Source organism: Lissotriton vulgaris, chromosome 6 (genome assembly GCF_964263255.1).
Source record: "Lissotriton vulgaris chromosome 6, aLisVul1.2, whole genome shotgun sequence".
In the NCBI taxonomy this organism is placed as follows: Eukaryota; Metazoa; Chordata; class Amphibia; order Caudata; family Salamandridae; genus Lissotriton; species Lissotriton vulgaris.
Window position 1 is genome coordinate 137542317 of NC_141694.1, and position 19011 is coordinate 137561327.

Sequence of the window (19011 nt, forward strand, 5' to 3'; positions counted from 1 at the left end):
TAGCAATCTGCCCGATAGCTCTGATGCAGTCATATTTGGCCATTCGCCCTGCAGGGATGGGGCAGGCCTTGTTCATACATGAGCAGGGGGATTGCGTATCACAGTACCAATTCAAGGCAGTCTTTGGGTTGGAACTAGCTAAACTGGGATTGAAGTCAGCAGGCTATTCTTCGCGCTCTTTTAGAATTGGGGCGGCGACATTGGCAGCGGGGGCTGGCTTACCAGCTGAAACAGTGAAGAAGGTGGGGCGGGGCGTTGGTCCTCAGAATATTTTAAGCGATACGTAAGGCCAGCGTTGCTATGAAGTGATGCTCGCAATTTTGGATAAGACTATATATGACTTTTCCATTTCTCTCCTGTTCATTAGTGTTCCTGTGAAGTTGGTGTGGGTTTTGGGGCACTCGTTTGTACGGCACGCCACGGTGCGGTTGTAGCAGCAGCGAGTGGTAAAACCAACGGGCTTGAAGGGGACGGAGTTTCTATGGCGGGGCGTCGGGGGCCTGCGAATTCGACATCTGCTGCAGCTCGTGGAGGAGATTAGGGCACACGAGGGACAGAAGTCCCCGGATCTAATCATTCTTCACTTGGGCGGCAATGACATGGTTAATTGGGGTCGCCTTGCGGTCAAGGAAGCCCTCCTGACAGAATTTGCATGGCTGGGACGGGCCTTTCCCCTGGCTAGGATGGCTTGGTCTTGCATGATCCTACGCCGGTCATGGGAATCCGGAGTACGATCGCGAGCCTTGATTGTTTCAGTCAGGCGGCTCAATGGGGAGTTGGCCAAGCTGTGCTCAGTGAAGGGCCACTTGGGTCATATCCCACACCGGATGATCATGGGAGATAGGATGTTCCATCAGGATGGCGTGCATTTATCAGACATTGGTAAAGACATTTGGATCAGAGGAATATGGTCTTTCATGCAAAACTTATTCTGTGGTGGGGAGGGTGAAGGACATATGGGCCCTGGTCACCCTTGTGGCGGAAAAGAGGCCACAGAACATTGACATGGATTTACAGGGGTAACGGGAGTCCTCCTTGCGTACTCCCTAGGCCAGCACTGAGGGGAGAGACGATATGCTCTCCGCAGGGAGAATGAGCCCACCGACTGGGAGGCAAGGGCGCCAGGTCACGAATTAGGGCAGGGGGCAGCGGCCCCTTGGTATTCCCTACGAGCCTCCTGGGAACCTGGGCAGCCTGGTGGTTGAGGGGTGGGCCCGAATATGGCGGACAAGGACCAGAGGGCAGGGGCCCACCACTCAAGGATGCAGGTGGGTTCGCCTTGCGTGGGTACTCAGATATGACGATGCAAGCCAGAGTGCCCCTTAGTGCTGGGGGAAATAGTAATTAGTCTAATAGAGAAAATTTTGAATGTCGATATAAAAAATGTGTTATTGATTTTATCAATTTTAATATGTACTGTTTTAGTCATGTTTATGAAAGTTGAAAATTAAACATGGCCATTTTACACCCACTCTCTGGAGTATTGAATTTGATTGTGGGATGTATCATTTGATTTGGCGGGCGGAGCAGGCTGGGTGGTCCGGCCGGGCCCTATATACTTGGCGGCACCTACCATCAGTGTAGCAGATGCAGGGTCACCGGGGAGGGGAGTGAGCGGCCAGTGTACCTCAATTAGGCAGTTTTACTGCTGAACATGGTGAAGGGGGCCTGTTTTCCTTGCTAGCTTCAGGGCCCATGTCAGCAGTATCATGCCTGTGTCTATAAAGCTGCTCTGAACATGGTATTGCCTCCTGGAACATGAATACATACATTAGAAACTACTATCTGGAGGACTACCACTTTTTTTTTTAGGTCGGAGGGGTGGTCACCCACCATTATATTTGCAGACCTGCCTGGAACTATTAGTGCTAAGGAACAACAAAGTGTTTGACGCACAATAAGTGCATTGGTAATTTCTTATCTTGGCATATTGCTCCACATTTCAACCTCTTTGAATTCGTGCGGATTACGTATGTATAGTGTTCGCTTTTCATCTTGAGCAGACGTGATGTCATGTCAGAGATTTACCCTTGAAGCTTGCAGTACCCAGTGTCATAAACTAAGTTAAATAAACCCTCTGTGGACAGAGCGCGTGCAGACAAGGCAACTCTGCAAATCGGAAAAACAAATGTGTACTTACTGCATCTGAAAGGCAGACACTATCCAGGAACAAAACCCCTGAAAGAAATAAAAAAAAAAACGAGACAGTCAGCGTTACAGCAGAAGAAATCATTTTGCCATTTAAATCTAGCTGGCTCTCTGTAAACAAAAGTGCAATGAAAGAGAAAACGGACTGGCGTGAGAGCGACTTCACAGGATGAAGGTGGTCTCATTAGCAAGCGAAGTGCGATCTCGGGGGACCCCCGCGGGGTGAATCCACAACTCATCCACATCCTCGCGCTCGACGTGAGATTAACATGGATTGCTTACACCCCCTCCCACGGTGCACAGCGGGGTGTCCCCCTCCCCCCCCCCCCCCCCCCAATACACATCCCTGCTGCAGGCCAGGCCGGGTGTGGGTTGGGCCTCTAATGAGCATCTGCAGGAGGCTGCAGATTACACATGGACACCGCACAGCCGCTGAGACTCGTGTTGTTTCAGCGGGAAGACACCCCCGTCAGTCATTTGTTCTCAGCCTTGAGTGACCTGCAAACAGAAGGCCGGCAGTCACATGTGTGGGGCAGAGGGTAGGTGGCCGAGGACAGGGTATCAGCAGGAAAACCAGCATCACAGCCTCGGATCAGTTAATATCAGCAGCCATGAGCTCCTGTGCACCGAAGGATAGTCCTCGAGGGATGCCAGCGTCACCAGTTCCATTTGCCACCTTGAGCAATTCGGTGGTAACCCATAATTATTGTTGTAACCAAATATTTTAATTACCAATGAATGTCAAATGACTGAAACCAGCGGTTGCAAGAAGTTTAATGAGCAAGTAAACACATATATTAACACGCGCACGAGAGGACGCCCTCAGTGCATGCAATAGAATATTAAATAAAATGCTTCTGAAGGTGTGGAAAATATGAACAGATTTATTTCAATTAATATTTTAGAACAGCATTGAATGGATTCCAAAAATCATACTGGTAACGTACCACATACAGAAACACACAACTTGCACAGTCACACATGGAATGCACCTGAACCTTCAGTCAACCAACCAATCAGGTGACTTGTAAAAAGCGTCTACTCACCCGTCAGGGTCTCAGGGCGCTGAGGGGGGTATTGCTGATCCATCAAAAGGCGCTTTGGTTGAGTTGAAAAACTAGGTCTTGAGGTCCGTCCTGAATTGAGGCACTGACGGATGATTGCCAGAGGTGGAGAGGCAGTGTGTTCGAGGTCCTTGCTATTTTAGGAAAAATCGAGCGGCACAGAAAAATCACCACGGGACGAACCCGTGGTGATTTTTCCGTGCCGCTCGATTTTTCCTAAAATAGAACAGTACATTGCTCCGCCTGGACTAAGTAGCCAGCACATTCGAAATCCGAAAAACGTTGGCTCACATCCTTTCATTATTGGTTCTTTGACCGTTTGACATCCAACACGGTTCCCCTTGCAACACCCTAAGGGAGTTGTTTACAGCATTGAAATAAAACATCGTCCTGATGATGGTCTTATCGATGAATACAACAAAGACCGAAACGTCGACATCCTGCTATCATCTCCTTTAATGCTGTCGTTAGACGCCAACTTACAACCACGTTTTATTGTTTAATTTGGGTTGTTTGTTTGAATTAGCTGGAGCTGATACTCATTGTTATGAACCATAGAAATTTTTTTTGTCTTTCTTCGTTCATGACTTTTTCTGCTTGAATTAATTTGTGTTCACATCCCTTGTCAATTTTACAAAGTAAAGATTTGTTTCAAAACAAACCTCCCCTCTCTTGCTCTGTTTTATCTTTACCTTCCAAGCATTTATGCTGTGTTCAAAACAAATTTGATATCCTCTGGATACTTAAGAGTGTGAAATTGTGATACCACTCGTTGACTAAGAGCAAACATTTCTGAAATAAGTCCCTTGTAGCACCCTATGTTTTGAACCAAGTTTGTAATGACACATCTAGTTAGTTATACAGTCCCTCCATTCTTGTTCTAGGTGGAGAGGAAAGACTTATTTTACTGTTAAGTGTCTGAATGAAGAACAGAAAGACAGTTAAAAAAAAAGAAAGAAGACCAAAAAAGAAAGTATTAAGAATAAATAAGCTAGCTCTGTTGCATTTTCCACAGAACCTAAATAAATCTGTCTTAGATTGATAGGATGTATAGTTATAAGGACGACATGATGCACAACACATTATATTAGAAAGAAATTAAAGCATAGGTGAAAACATTTGAAACGGGGGAACCCAAACTGGTGTCATTTGGAGAGGTTAGAATAACACTGGGCCTACTTAGAGATGGGCAGTAACAGATGGCTGCCTAATCCACACGCCTTTCACATCCCCTACCTCATTTACGGATGGCTTTTGTTTTTAACATCATACCTGGCACAGTCAGAATTTGGTTTAAGGATATAGGGCCAGATGTACTGAGATCGGCCGGTGTTGATCTGTTTAGGTATAGTACATTTGTTGCTGCTCAAAAACCAGGTAAAATCACACATCACTCAATTTGCAAAAACACTGACTGCTTTGTGGCCCAATTTTTAGTACATCAGGCCAATAACTGGTTACTACTTGCTGATTTTGATATCTCTCGCGACACAGAGATGCGGACTAATATTGCTTGTATTACTGACTGATATTACATACCCACATGAGAGTCAATGAGACCTGTTGACGTGTGAATAGGGGGATAGTGCAATCTTTGTGACAAGAGGCCCCGGGTAAACAAGCATTCAAAAGTACCACATTCAGTCATAGACAAATTGCCAACACAACAAAATTTATAGCGGATACACATGGAGGCCAGATGGGACATTGGGTGCACTCATGCGAATGGGTGCAGTGTGGGGGTGTGGTCAAGCAGCATTTCGCATATAAGTTTCCCCCTGCCTTCTTTCTACTTACTGTGTCCTCAATAAGTTAATACCCGCCTCCACAGTTCAGGATTGTATGGTATCACGAATGTTAACCATAACTGTTTTGAGCAACGTCATGCATAATATAGGATACAGGTGCCACATCAGTGCCCACTGGGTTGTCATTAACTTGTACGAATAACTCTTTGTATCCCTCTATGACCAAGCTTTAAGTTATTGATGAAGTATTATACATTGGCAATATGTTGCATATACAAGAAGTAGCTAATGACTATGTAACTACTGAAAAGCAAAAATAACAAACAAATTAAAACAAAAACAAAAAATGCGGGAAGAATCACTCATGAATGGCCTTCAACATGCACACCTGTACTCGCGTCACGGAGACGAGAGTTGAGGCAAGCAGATAAACTTGGGAAGACAGAGGTATCAGTGATGAGATCCAGACATGCTAGAACATAAGACAAAGGGTAGTCGATAATATGAAAAGGAGAAAGGGAAGTAGTAAAGCATAGTGTAAATTTTTAGAACCGGTTCTGAGATCTATAAAAGTAGACACGAAGAGAAGTGAAGGTTTGGAAATGGATAGGAAAGCAATGTCTCATTATATTCTTCTAAATCACATGGTAAAGCATAGAGAGTGTATGCAAAAGCAAGGAAAATCTCTCAGGTGCTTAAGAATACACATATAATTCCTCCACAGTCACATTAATCACATACATACCGTATCATTGTCGAGGTCTGCATTTGAAACCGATGGGCTACGGTAATATCGCGATCCAGGTTCACTAAAGAAAGCCAAAAATAAATGGTTTAAATTGAAAGTATATTAATACTTTTACGTTATTTTTTTAAATTGCCTATGCCGTGCATAGTGCGGGCTGATTCAAACCTCATCTGTGAGAAAGTGTGGCTTGCTTTGTGAGTCAAGTGATGATCTCTGGTTGTGCAATTGACCTGGTCACGTCAGGCTTGTTTATGCACATAGACTTTTATTTTTTACACATTTTACATTACTACGGTTTTTTGCACAATTTAATGGTTGCACACAGTTGCAATTGAAGGGTTTGCGATGTATCTCAGGGGAGGCCCTCCTTAGATGAAAGGCGACGCAGGCTGAGCATCGAAACCTGCAATGCACATCGTTGGCTTGCTTTGTACTGACCATCCCTTTGAAGAAAAAAAATGGCACCATGCGCCCACACAGCAACATAATATTATAGGGGTGGTGCACTTAGCCTGGGAATGCCGGGGTGGAGGGTGCGCATCACCGCAAGCCTCTTACATACAGCGGGAATAAGTGATGTGGTTTGTTGAGCTAATGACTTTTCCTGCTCCCGCTGCCTTCAATACGGGCCTGGGACGTGGTTGCTGGTTTCTGGGACCAGAACAGGGAGGCCATACGTCTAATCGCTGTGTCCTCAGCCCAGAAAGTGTACGGTCCATAACGTGGATCCGTCTGAGGCAGCAGAATTTAGGGACAATTGCTAGGGAGTGGTGCCATAGTGTGGGTGTTCAAATGTGGTATGGACACTCAAGCATGATAATATTTCTGCAGTACAGTCAAATAGTATGATTTATGCAAGTGGGTGTCAAGCTAATAGACATGGCCACAAAAAACCTTGAGGTTTTGCAAGTTGCAGCTTGAAAGTGGTTTATGAACAATGTTAGATTTGCATGTCTGGAGATATTTGCATACAACTGATTTTATGACTATTAAAGAGAACTTTTTTCATTATGTAAATAAATAAGTCCAAAAAGATTATTCACATTGTAAACGCGTGTTGGTTGCTTTCTTCAGAAGAGGGGAGACAGGGGTTCCACAATTCTCGTACCAAATTTGACAGCTAAACCAAGTCGCTCAGTGGACAGCAGAATAAGTGTTTGATATATCACAAGAAATTGAATTTCTTAGGTAAGTTTAACAGGCCCAGTAGCTAAATTTAGTTTCCTTCGCCCAATCTCTTCCATATAAGATGGATAACTGTAACAAACTAAAGTACTCCCTAAAGAGTAAATCTTTGTTTCAAACACACACATGGAGAATTTGTGTTTTCAAAATAGATGAGAATTGATCAATAATCAGTACAGATATCGGGGATTTCTCCGTAACAACAATTACCTTCACATTTATACAGTCAGAAATATTTTATTTAGATCCTAAATTAAAATGGTGCAGATAAGATTACTGCCCGTTTCTTGGCAAGTCGAGGAAGTGGACAAGTGATCTTCAGACACAAGTCTACTTAGTAAAGGCTGAAGTGTGCATTACATGCACACAGGTATCCCAAAAAGACCTGGAACTTCCTGACCAGGCAGCAAGGGGGGTATAGGACTCAATATGCCCTAGACAGCCCCACACACCCTGAATATAATAGTGAACCCTTTTACAGGACTGTACTCGGCCTATTCATTTAAGAGATTCTGGTTTTGAGAGGTAGATTACTGAAATGGAGAATGTTAAAACAGAGTAAAACAATGCAAGCTATAAAAAGGAACAAGAAACATTTTTATCAACAAATATTCCAACCTGCACCTAATCCAACCATCAATATATTGCCCCAGATATTATCACATTGAGTTAAAATAGAAATGTAATATAATCATAGAATCAATGGGAAGCGAGTTTTGCTAGATTTCCGAATTGTTAAAATGCTGAAAACTGCTGCAGGTCGCGATCTATTACCATAGTCTGCATTTTTCAATATTTCTTTTTGTCATGGATAATTTTTATCTATACTTTTAAAAAGAGCCATTTTGGACGAATCCAGATTGTCACATAGGCAAGAGTGTAATTTATTCTTTAATGATGTAAATGTAAATGTATAGGCATTTATATAGCGCACTACTTACCCGTAGGGTCCCAAGGCGCTTCGACCGCTGCGAAACCCTTCCTGGCTTCCCTGAGAGATGGTCCCTTAATGGGTATCTCCAGGGTGAGACCAGGCATCCCCGGCGGTCTGGTGGGGCCGTTAGTGAAGATGAGGCAAGCTACTGCCCAGAGTTGCCGAGTGTGATCGCTGATCAGAGTGGGCACCGAGGCGAGAGAATTATCGAGTCCGCTGACCCTGGTCCAGAAACCTGCCGCGCCGGGAATCGAACCCTGATCCCGGGCCGTCCTCTGCTCTCGGGTCTGCCGCCTCTAACCAGTGAGCCACACTACTTCACTCACTCACACTTTGTACCTTAGTCCAGGAAATCTACCCATGCCTAGCCTCATTTTTATATCAGGAGCAGCCAGGGTGGCTTTTGGGTCAGACTCTTCCAAATCACCAGCTTTTTCGGTGAGCTGCCTACATCCACTGGTTGAAGTCTTTAAATCTCAACTTGGAGCAGCTCAGAGGAATATTTTAGTCTCATCATGCGATTTTGGGGAGTATCCTTTCACCTCCTAAAAAGAACTTTTGCCGGAATGCTTGAGGGATTATTTTACATATGAGGAGAATTTTAAATCACCAGTTTTGGTTGCATTACGTTCTTTATCTCATACATATATTGTAAATCAAAAGTCGTTCTGTTTTGTTATCTTTGCCTTTCTAGACTCATTGGTACACTATAAAGTAAAACAAAGTATTTACAAGGGATGCTGAATGTCTGTTTTTCTAATGGGATCCGGCGTGCCCAGCAGCCCCCCTGCTCCTGGCACTGAGTTCCTGCTGAAATACAAATTTTGTGCACCCAGTGGCTTTGACAAAGCTAATAGGTGTAGCTTATAACTGAAAATGCAAGCCACACCTTTTAGTTTAGCCCGTGCTTGTTAAAAACCAATGTCCAGAACATACACAGCCAAGACCTCGGTTATTGAAGGTTATTTTCAACAAATGATATTTTTCTGTCAAAATATGTACTTTTCCTGCCTCCAGCTTCATTATGGGTGAGAAACGTTCTGGAACCAAGATGGTTTCATCTTCACTGATTTTAGCAGCATGTCTCCTTTTAAAATATGTATGTTAGCGCTACATTTCTGTAAGTTAGTAGCTCACAATTAAGAGTAACTGCAAGTAAGTTACACTTTGAATATGGATCAATGTTTCCCCAGGGGTGGCTTGCCTTTGTTACAGCTGAGGCTTTCCAGTGCAATTGTATCAAGTTCCGTGTACAGTAAGACAGTATGGCGTTTAAAGTCAGAAGTGGAGCTACAAAAATAAATGTGACAAAATTACATTATATTGTATAACAGAATGCAACATTTGTGATACAATACGTAGGACAAACGTGTAACCCTGGTAAGTGATCCCTGGTTCCACACACAGGCCCTTATTGCCACTTAGGCTGAAAAGGCTGGTGAACTTGCCAAACCCGGTAATTACCAGTGGCTCAGGCAGAGGTATTTAACAGGTCTGGTATTTACCACAAACTCCAAGTTTTCAAAATGAAAATTAGTTTCAAAATGCAGAAGCAGTGACGTGAAAAGTTCCACTTTTCTCCTAATACATTTCAGCTGGTTTCAACTGTCGGAATAAATCAGGAGAAATGTATCAATGGAAAATGATCACAAAACATGTCCTTCCAATCCACTGATATTTGTTTATTCCTGAACTTGTACTCAAAGCCAATATCCACTTTCTACTAAGGTATGCTTCTGATCAGCTTTCCTGTTGCGGCATTTTAGAAAAGGGCAGATAATCCCATGATGTGAACCCACGCATGCAACACTGCAAACAGGCGAAGTAACTGGGAATCACAGATGCACATGGAATATACAATTATATTTCCTGGTAGTTAATGGTCCATGTTAGACTGATGAATGTCTGCCATTTTTCAGCTGATACCGACCTGATCAATATTTTACACAGTAAGATCTGGTCGCTCGTATTCTTCGTGTTGAAAATATTTCCCCTTGATTATTATTATTATTTTTTTAATAGTCAGATGCCTCCCCTTCATAGCTGCCCACTTTTCTACCTCGCACCCCTTTATGTTTGATTGTATGTGCTCATGTTGATACATGTGCAAATTAAATCATGTGCCGAGTGTGACGAGAGCCACCTACCCCGCCACCAATGATTGTTGGCATCTTTTTAGATCTAATACTCTCTTCGCAACAATGTGTGAATGTGACTCAACGGATTTACGGACAATTTAGGATTTATTTTATTTATTTATTTTATTTATTTATTTGGCACATTTGTAGAGCGCTCTGTTACCCGGAGGTGTCCTGGCGCTGATATGATAGACTGGTGTGAGTGAGCGTGCTTACTGAGTGAAGAGCCATGTTTTAAGTCCTCTTCTGAAGGCCATCAGACCCTGAGTTTGTCTGAGCGCAAGTGGGAGTTTGTTCCAGGCCTCTGCCGCCCCAAGAGAAAAGCTCCTGCCTCCCCAGCGAGCTCTTTTGATTCTGGGGACCGTGACCAGAGCCAATTGTCCTGACCTCAGGGTTCTTGCTGGTTTATGCCAGCGAAGAAGTGATTTCAAATGCCTAGGGCCCGTATCATGAAGGGCTTTGAAGACCATGCATAGTGCCTTGAAAGTAATTCTCTTACGAATAGGTAGCCAGTGTAATGCCACCAGATCCTGAGATACCGAGGCAAATTTGGGCGTGTCAGTGATCAGGCGGGCGGCTGCATTTTGCAGAAGTTGAAGTTTGTTGAGTACACTCTGTTGGGCGTTTAACATCAGGCTGTAGCAGTAATCTAGGCGTGAGAGCACTAGACCTGTGACAATCGTTTTCCTGTGTTTCTTCTCCAGATACAGAAGGATTTTTCTGATGGTTTTGAGGGTGTAATGGAGAGAGAAGAGAGAGCGTTCACCTGGGATTTGAAGGTCAGGGTGGTATCCACCAGTATACCAAGATTTTTCACTTTATCAACCGGCACGGGCAGTGGTCCCATTTCGTCTGACCACCATCTCGGGGACCAGAAGTTATCTCTGGCACCAAAGAGCAGAACCTCTGTTTGAGGAGTTTAGTTTAAGGCAGCTTTGTGCCATCCAGCGGCCCACTTCGTGCATACAGTTTCTGAATCTGTCAGCAGTGTTATCAGTGTTGCCGGGAAGGAGGGACACCACAATCTGTGTGTCGTCGGCATATGCCGTGAGTTGAAAGCCGAACGATCGAATCACCGGGGCGAGGGTAGACACATAAAAGTTAAAAAGGGTGGGACTTAACGAAGATCCCTGGGGGACTCCACACGGTAGTACAAAGGAGTGTGATTCGTGACTGCCCAGTGCCACTGTCTGGGTTCTATCAGACAGGAAGGCTTGTAGGATTTTTAGTGCCTTTCCCTGGATTCCACAGGCCCTCAACCGGTCCACCAATAAATTGTGGTGGACCGTGTCGAAGGCCGCAGAAAGATCCAGCAGGTTCAGGGCCGCTCTGCCTCCTGCATCCATCACCTGCCTAATGTCTTCCATAGATTTAATCAAGGCGGATTCCGTGCTGTGTTCTTCCCGAAAGCTGTGTTGGGAGGAATCAAGAAGATCCCCTGATTTAAGAAAGGCGCTTAGTTGTGCGTTCAGGCTACCTTCTATTATTTTGGCAGGGAGGGGGAGTCTAGCGATCGGGCGATAATTGTTCATCTCCGTGATGTCTAGGTTGGGTTTTTGAGCAGGGGTAGGATGGAGGCTTGCTTCCACCTTGAGGGATATTCCCCTTTCTCCAGCATCTGATTGAGGAGGGGGGTGAGACCCCTGGCAATGGCCTCTGGTGCCATTTTGGCTATTGCAGTGGGGCAGGGATCGTGCAGGGAGCCTGATTTGATTTTTAGTAGGCGACCCCTCACTTCCTTTTCCGTGATGGGCTGGAAATGTTGAAGCGTAGTCCCGGGTCTAAGGGGATCAGGGACCTCGCTCGGTGAGGAAGTCTTCACTAGCCTGTCTAGGGGGAAGAAGATGTTCTCCACCTTTTCACGAAAGAAGGTTGCCAAGCTTTCGCAAAGTGAAAGACTCCCTGGAATTTCTATGGGTTTGGGATTGGCTAGGGATGAGACGGTAAGGAATAGTTCTTTAGGGGTATTGCTAGCGTCTTCTATTTGTCTCGTGAGAAAGGCTTTTTTAGCTTGTAGGATTCTTTCTTTATAGCGTCTTTGCTCCGAGTTAAGAGTTTGTTTATCCGATTCGCTATAGTTCGTCCGCCAGATTTTTTCAAGCTTTTTGCATTGTGTTTTGTGTTCCCTTATTTTATCTGTGAACCACGGGGCGGCGGGCGTAGCCCGAGTGGAGTGGGTAGTTTTTGGGGGGGGGGGCTAAGAGTAGGCAGGCCTGGTCCAGCCAGGTTGTATAGGTCTTAGCTGCTTCCTCCACGTTATTGGGAAGAGGGGTCAGTGAGTTGTTTAATGTGTTGTCTAAAGAGTCCCCTGTGATGTTTTTCCATTTTCTCACTAGTCTCGGGACGTTTCTCTTGCTAGATGGTTTTTCAGGAGTGGCGAGAGGAATAGCAAAATAAATTGCTGAATGATCAGACCAATAGACAGGTAGAACCGAGGTGACTTTCAGATTGGGCTGATTGGAGAAAATCCCATCTAGGGTGTGTCCTGCTCTATGTGTGGGATCAGTTACTAGTTGCAACATATCAATCCCCAACAATAAGTCAGTTAATTCTTGGGTGTCTGTGGATGCATTGAATTCCAGATGATAATTAAAATCACCCAAATGAATGAACCTTTGGGTGCATGCTGCTGCTTCTAGCAGTTTGCTCAAGGCTGCTAGAAATCTAGTTTTCTCCCCTGGAGGCCTATAAACAAGGCAGCCTGTGAAGGACTGGTGGTTAGAGAGGGTAAAGTTAAAAAGCAGAGATTCGTCAAGGTCTGCAGGGCCGGGTTGAAAGGAGCCTCTGATGTCTTTATGGTGGATGATGGCTAGGCCGCCCCCTCTCCTCTTGTCCCTGTTTAGGGTGTGGCAGATAAAGTCCTGGGGGGTGGCTTTGACTATATCTGGGCCTGATGCTGCATCAGTCCAAGATTCAGTGATGAATGCTATTTTTATGTCTTCATCCTGGATGAGCTCGGCAATTTCCGAGCTGTGCTTAACTAGCGACCTCGTGTTGAGAAGGAGGCAGTTCACCAGAGGGTCGTCAGTTCTGAAACAGGTGTTCTGGTCTCTTAGCTGTGCTATAGGTAGCCAGAGGAGTTTAGGCAACAATAGAGAGCAGTTGGCGCAATGGGAAGATGTAATTGGGGATTTTGTCCCAGGTTCCCATGATTTACATCCCTTACTGGAACATTTGCTGTTTATGGCTAGAAGCGTATCTCTATTGTACGCCAGTTTAGGAAATAGGTATGGAATGGGAGAGGGTATGGCCCTGGGCGCGGGTCCGGGTATGGCCCTGGGCGCGGCGCGGGTCGGGCGCGGACGGGCGCAGACGGGCTCGCCTTTGGCGCGCCGCCGGCGCGCCCGCTGCGCTCGTCCACTGCGCTTCCTCGTGAGGGGGGCCATTTAAAGAAGAAAGGGCGGGAGGGGCGGAGCACTGCACTGCTCTGCCGGCTCCCGACCCAAAATGGCGGGACCCACCGGAGCACATCGCCTCCACAGAAGGGTTCGAGTCCCCAGTGCCACAGTAGCAGTGAATGTTAAAAATAAAGTCACACGCTAACACAAGTGTGCTTTAGCTAGTAAAATGTACAATTAAAACAGCGCATCAATCGCAGCGTTTTATCAAAATGTAGTTGTCCCGGCTTCCGCCTCAGGACGCTTACTTCACACACAAGAACTATCAGGTCAGTCCAGGGCGTGGATTAATTCCCCATCCCACTTTCTCAGTGCTTATTGGCACCATTGTGTGTTCTTGCATGCATGAATGCTATACTTGTATGTAGTATTGTTGAGTATTTTCACATGTAGGGATTATCATCATGGGCCTCCGACAATAACATCATCCCTCTTAACCAAACAGGCTTCTGTAAAGGCCAAGGGACCACAACTAACATCATGGCTCTGTCCCTCCTGATGAGTGCAGCAAAATCAACTAAGTCACCCTTGTTCCTTACATTCATTGACTATACTACCGCCTTCGATCATGTGGACCGCAACAAACTTTGGCAGAAATGATATAACTGGGACATTCCAAAGCGCCTCTTAGACGTCCTAATACTGCTCCATTCTAACTCTTGGATCAAAATCAAGCTTGGGGCAGGCACAGACCTTTCGAGATAAATTAGGACGACAAAAGGATTAAAACAGGGCTGCTTATTAGCGCCCATCTTATTTAATCTTTTTCTAGCGGATCTGCCTGCTGAACTCGACAAATGCCGCAATCACGCACCTAAGCTAGGACGAATTACCCTTTCAAATTTGCTATAAGCGGACGATCTGGTGCTGATAAGCCGCACTCAAATAGGCCTTCAGCACCTCCTGAATGCAACTTACACCTTTTCAGCAAAGAACGCCTTCCAAATAAATTTTCACAAGTCAAAGTCCATGACGGTTAATTACAGTAAAAAAAGGAATCCTTGTTGGTACCCGAATGGCGAAAAACTTGGCAGGGTAGCCTCATACAAATATCTGGGTGTCCTCTTGGACTCAAACAACAACTCTAGGCCTCAACTGCACTCCATCCGAGGGAAAGCTACAATGACTTATCTAGCACTAAAATCATTAAAGGCAGAACTCCCCGATCTTACACTTAAGCCACTCCTTGAAATCCTGCGTGCTAAACTACAGCCAACACTCACGTATGGGAGTTAATCAATTCACGGGAAGGATGCCGTACCGCTGGACACAGTCATAGCTAACTCTTATAGGGCCATTTTTAACCTTCCCTCATACGTTTCCCCCGCCCAGATTCGTATGGAATTCGGCATTGTTAAACAAACTTTAGAAAGGCGGAGTGCGTACGTAGCAAGCTGGCGTAAGATCCACAACGCAGAGGCCGACTCCCTAAATGCCAACGTATGGGAAGAGTTACTACGGCATCGCACCTCGCTGCCTAGAGCCTACCTTTTTTAATCAATTGAGGTCCTAGGTTTGTCCGACACCTGGGAAACGTCTATAGATCTCCAGTCCTTTAAAAAACTGGCAAAAAAATTGGCACGCATTATTTCAGTGATCGAAGACAAGAAAGACCTAGCAAACAGAGCGCATGGATGGACAACCCTGGGGAACTATGGCAAAATACAGCCACAAGCCTATCTTAACATCGGGATGAAAATTCAAGCTAAAGAAAAGTTTCTAAAATTACGCCTTTGCGTAATCCCGATACTGCCGCACCTGCCCCTTGGGAGAGAACACTGGCCTCGCAACAGTGTCGTCTGTGCAAGTCCGGAAAAGAGGACATTGTACACGTACTCTGCATATGCCCTGAACTGAGAGATTTGAGGTGCAACTTTCTGCTTCCATCCTTCAAGACATATGCTGTTCGGACCTGCAGGCAGGCTGTAAAACTATGCTTTATCTCTAGCGACACAAAATTTAACTGCCAGGTGGTGAAGTTCTTCGACTCAATAAGGAAAAGACTTGATATCATTTGAAGTTCTTCATTAACACCTCAGGACAACTTTGATCTGACCATTGCAAACTTTGATCTTTTTAACCTCAACTACAAAGTGGTTTTAAATGTCCTTATCTGTGTTTTATATTTTTGTAAAGATTTTAATCAATCGTGTACAAATAAAATATTACCTTACCTTACCTTCACATGTAACAAGCACAACAAGCTGCAAACATTAGTGTATAATCATGTAGTAAAATTGTAAATTGACAATCTTGCATAATATACCTCCAGGAGACAGCCCGCTTGTATCTGATTAGTTTTTGAGTAACGGTTCACTACCCTAACCATGTGTCTTGAGTATTGTTTAAGTACACAAGAGTCATACATGTTAACCTTCATTTCCCTAAGTGTGCGATTACAGAGGTTGTCCTCTTCAGCTGAGACCAGGTGGTGAGATAAATCCTAAGGTAGGGTAAGTAGGACCACAGTGTGGATGTGTTCACGTTTTCCCACACATTTGCAGTGTGTGCCATGTACTCACAAGCGCATCAATTATCGGTTATGATAAATTACAAAATATGTACAATGCATGCATAATTGAATACAAGTGCTGAATTATAGTTACTGTTAAACATGTTCGGATTTATATCCCTTTAGCTATTAAATCACACCTTTTGATTCTTAAGATAAGACCTACTCTTACCTCTGCACAGATGTACCACCAGAACTTAGAGAAGGGATCCTGTTTACCCTGATGAAGGCCCAAGAACCTTTCTGGGCTAATTCATGGGCTCTCGGGCACGTTAAAGGATGGCTGAGATATAATTTCATGGTTCATTCTATTTATGATTTTTAATCCTGCCCTGTGTAGACTTGAATACAGGAATTCCTTTGGTTCTACACAGAGGCTGTTTTAGCAATAATCTTGTTTCCTTGCTTACCCAGTTATATTTATCTTGAACTCCCTCTCATTGAGTTTGGGCCCCCCCCAACAGTGTCATCTTTTTATAAGGTTGGGATGAGTCAGCCTATGATGAAGCATGCAATAAAAGTGTGGATGAGGTTCTCTCATCCATTAAACAAGTGCTTCTCCTTGGGTCCTTGCTTTGTCAACAAGACAGGTCAACTAGACCGTTGTATCTGGCACATTACTGCTTTCGTTCTCTGGGTTATAGCAGTAATAGTGAAACAAACATTAGCGGTGTTATTAATTGTACAATTCGTTTTTGAAGAACTAGATGTAGAACTACTAGAAAATGTAACTGTGGGGCTAGTAGTAATATCACCAGTAATATTAGTATTGGTAGCTATATTAGACAAAGCACTACTTGTAGTATGTGCTGTGATCATATTACTAAGACCAGTGTTAGGGGTACCAGCAGTAGTAATAACAGCTGAAGTATTCATGAGTAGTTGAGGTAGTACTGCTAGAAGAAGAAGTACTAAGAAGTACTAAGTACTATATTATGTGACATGCCATCCAATATTGGTCTGCTTCATTTTAGGAAATAGATGACATTTGAGTCTAAGAAAGTGTGTGATATAGCAGGCATCCCAATGCTATTGTACTCGTTAGATGGAAGTAGATTAAACAACTGACCTGATGAGTTTGGTTGTAGATGAATTTGAAATCGTATGAGTCCTGTATAGGACGATAATAGGGAGTAACTTAAAAGGAGCAGGGTATATGTTTTTAAAAGCTGCAGCCTGAACCATGTACATTTTAACTTTCTGAAATGTATGAATGTATTTGAGAAAGAACTGTTGATTTGGGGAAACAAATTCTGTCTAATGTTTGTATTACAAGAGTTTTTAAGTTTTGATGTAAGAACCTATTATACCATACAGTTTTGCTTTATCTTTGCAGTTTTATGTTTTTTGTTATGAACCATAAATAAACCCAAAATAATCCATAATAAATTTGTAATCTAGCCTCAGGTGATACAATGTAATTGAAGAATAAACATTTTTATTACCAAGCAACTGATAAAAAACAATGCAAAAATCTAGCATCCAATGCACAAAACTGCTAGCTCACCTAACTATAACAAATGTGAAATACACCAGTAAATAACAGCGCATGATTTACAACACAGGACCTCAGAACATTTGCAGGTGTAGATGAGATTGGAACCACAGTAACTCCACTAGCTGGGCACATTTTCCACCAGGTGGATTAATTTATTTCCACACATACGTATAATAATGGGGTGAAAAATAGGTAATCCTAATGGAGGGTCACTGAGGACATCATTTCAAACACTTAAGCATAACAGATACTGCTGGTAACCTCCTCAATGTGAAATAAAAGTTTATGAGAACTGAAGCATTTGGAAACAATCTTGTGACCCTTATCTATTTTCTGTTTAACCACAGTAAGATCATCCTCCAGTCTACCGACAATAATCTCGACATGCGCACCACAATCTTTAACTCAAACTTTTAAGCTATACAGAATTTACAGAAAGCGCTCTCCATCTTGAAGAGAGTGTCTATCAGGTTTATCACCGTTCCTATTTTATACATTATTGACACTCACTCTTGAATCACATCACTGGATAACTATGTTATTAACATTTCTATCTAGCTGTATAATGGTTTAGGAGATAATCAAGGATATTTTAATGTTTGTAATGTTAAGGGCTTATTGGCATAGTTTATTCACATGTACTTTGAAGTTTCTATTTTATAGTGGTGCGAGAGCCATCTACCGATGTTCTGGTTTCTGAAATGAAAGGACCTTCCTGCTTACTTAACCTGTGCTTAATATGCAACTGAATTCCAACGGAATATTTTAAAAAGCTGAAGTAGCAAGATAGACATCATTGCTTATTTCATTTTGGATTTTGCTCTGTTTTTTATTTGAACAATGCTTGTTAGTATACGATTTTAGTGAAAGATTTAGATTTATAAAGAATAAACTTGACTATATAAATAAACACCTCTGAAAGCTCACATCAACACTCTTTACCAGAAGCCACATCGCCTCTTCTCTCTACATTCCCACCTTTAACACACCTAAAACTCACAGACCGAGTAGTAAATCTATATGCAGTCTTATCAATACATGCTCTTAACAATGCAACACATCGTGGAGAAGTGTGGCTCAGGGGTTAGAGGCGGCAGACCCAGAAGCTGAGATCGGTCCTGGACCAGGGTTCAATTCCCCGCCTCGGCGGGTCTTGGGCTAAAAATTCCACAGACTCGATAATTCTCGCTCCGGTGCCTTCTCGACTCACGGGTTCACACTCTGCGACTCTGCGCAATAGCTTGCTTAATCTCCACAACGGCCCCTCGCGGCGGGATGCCTGACTTTCACCTTGTGGATACCCTGCTATCTCACAGGGGAATACCAGGACGGGTTCCCTAAGCAAGCGCCGGGAAACCCACTGCGGGTAGCTGTGCGCTATATAAGCTCAAATACAAATACAAATACAAATCTACAAGACATACTACCCAATCAAGGAACCATCAATAACTCTGGGGTCTGCGACCTCCTGCTCCACAGCTATCTTTACCTTGATTATAGACAACAGCCTTCACTTGCTGGCACTTAGAGAAATATGGTTCACACCTCAGTTAACACCTACCCATGATCTATTACAAACTAATCCACCTGCATAGAACTAAAATACCTTGTGATCAGATAGCTATTATTAAAAAGAAT

At 43.8% G+C, this 19011-nt stretch overlaps 2 protein-coding genes across 3 annotated transcripts in view; both read right to left on the reverse strand.

Annotated features, from left to right (window-relative positions):
* LOC147706908 (mechanosensitive cation channel TMEM63A-like) overlaps positions 1 to 19011 on the reverse strand; it is a 926114-nt gene that overhangs the window by 761443 nt on the left and 145660 nt on the right. The window lies entirely within an intron of this gene.
* LOC147706910 (mechanosensitive cation channel TMEM63A-like) overlaps positions 1 to 19011 on the reverse strand; it is a 403911-nt gene that overhangs the window by 239287 nt on the left and 145613 nt on the right. For both annotated transcript variants that reach the window (XR_015296601.1, XM_086926170.1), the window contains exons 4-5: positions 5706 to 5769; positions 2141 to 2178 (exon numbers count right to left, since the gene is read on the reverse strand). Coding sequence is in view for 1 of the 2 variants with exons in the window: in XM_086926170.1 (XP_086782296.1) it covers positions 2141 to 2178; positions 5706 to 5769 (102 nt within the window). In the remaining variant the exon portion in view is untranslated. The remainder of the gene's footprint in view (positions 1 to 2140; positions 2179 to 5705; positions 5770 to 19011) is intronic.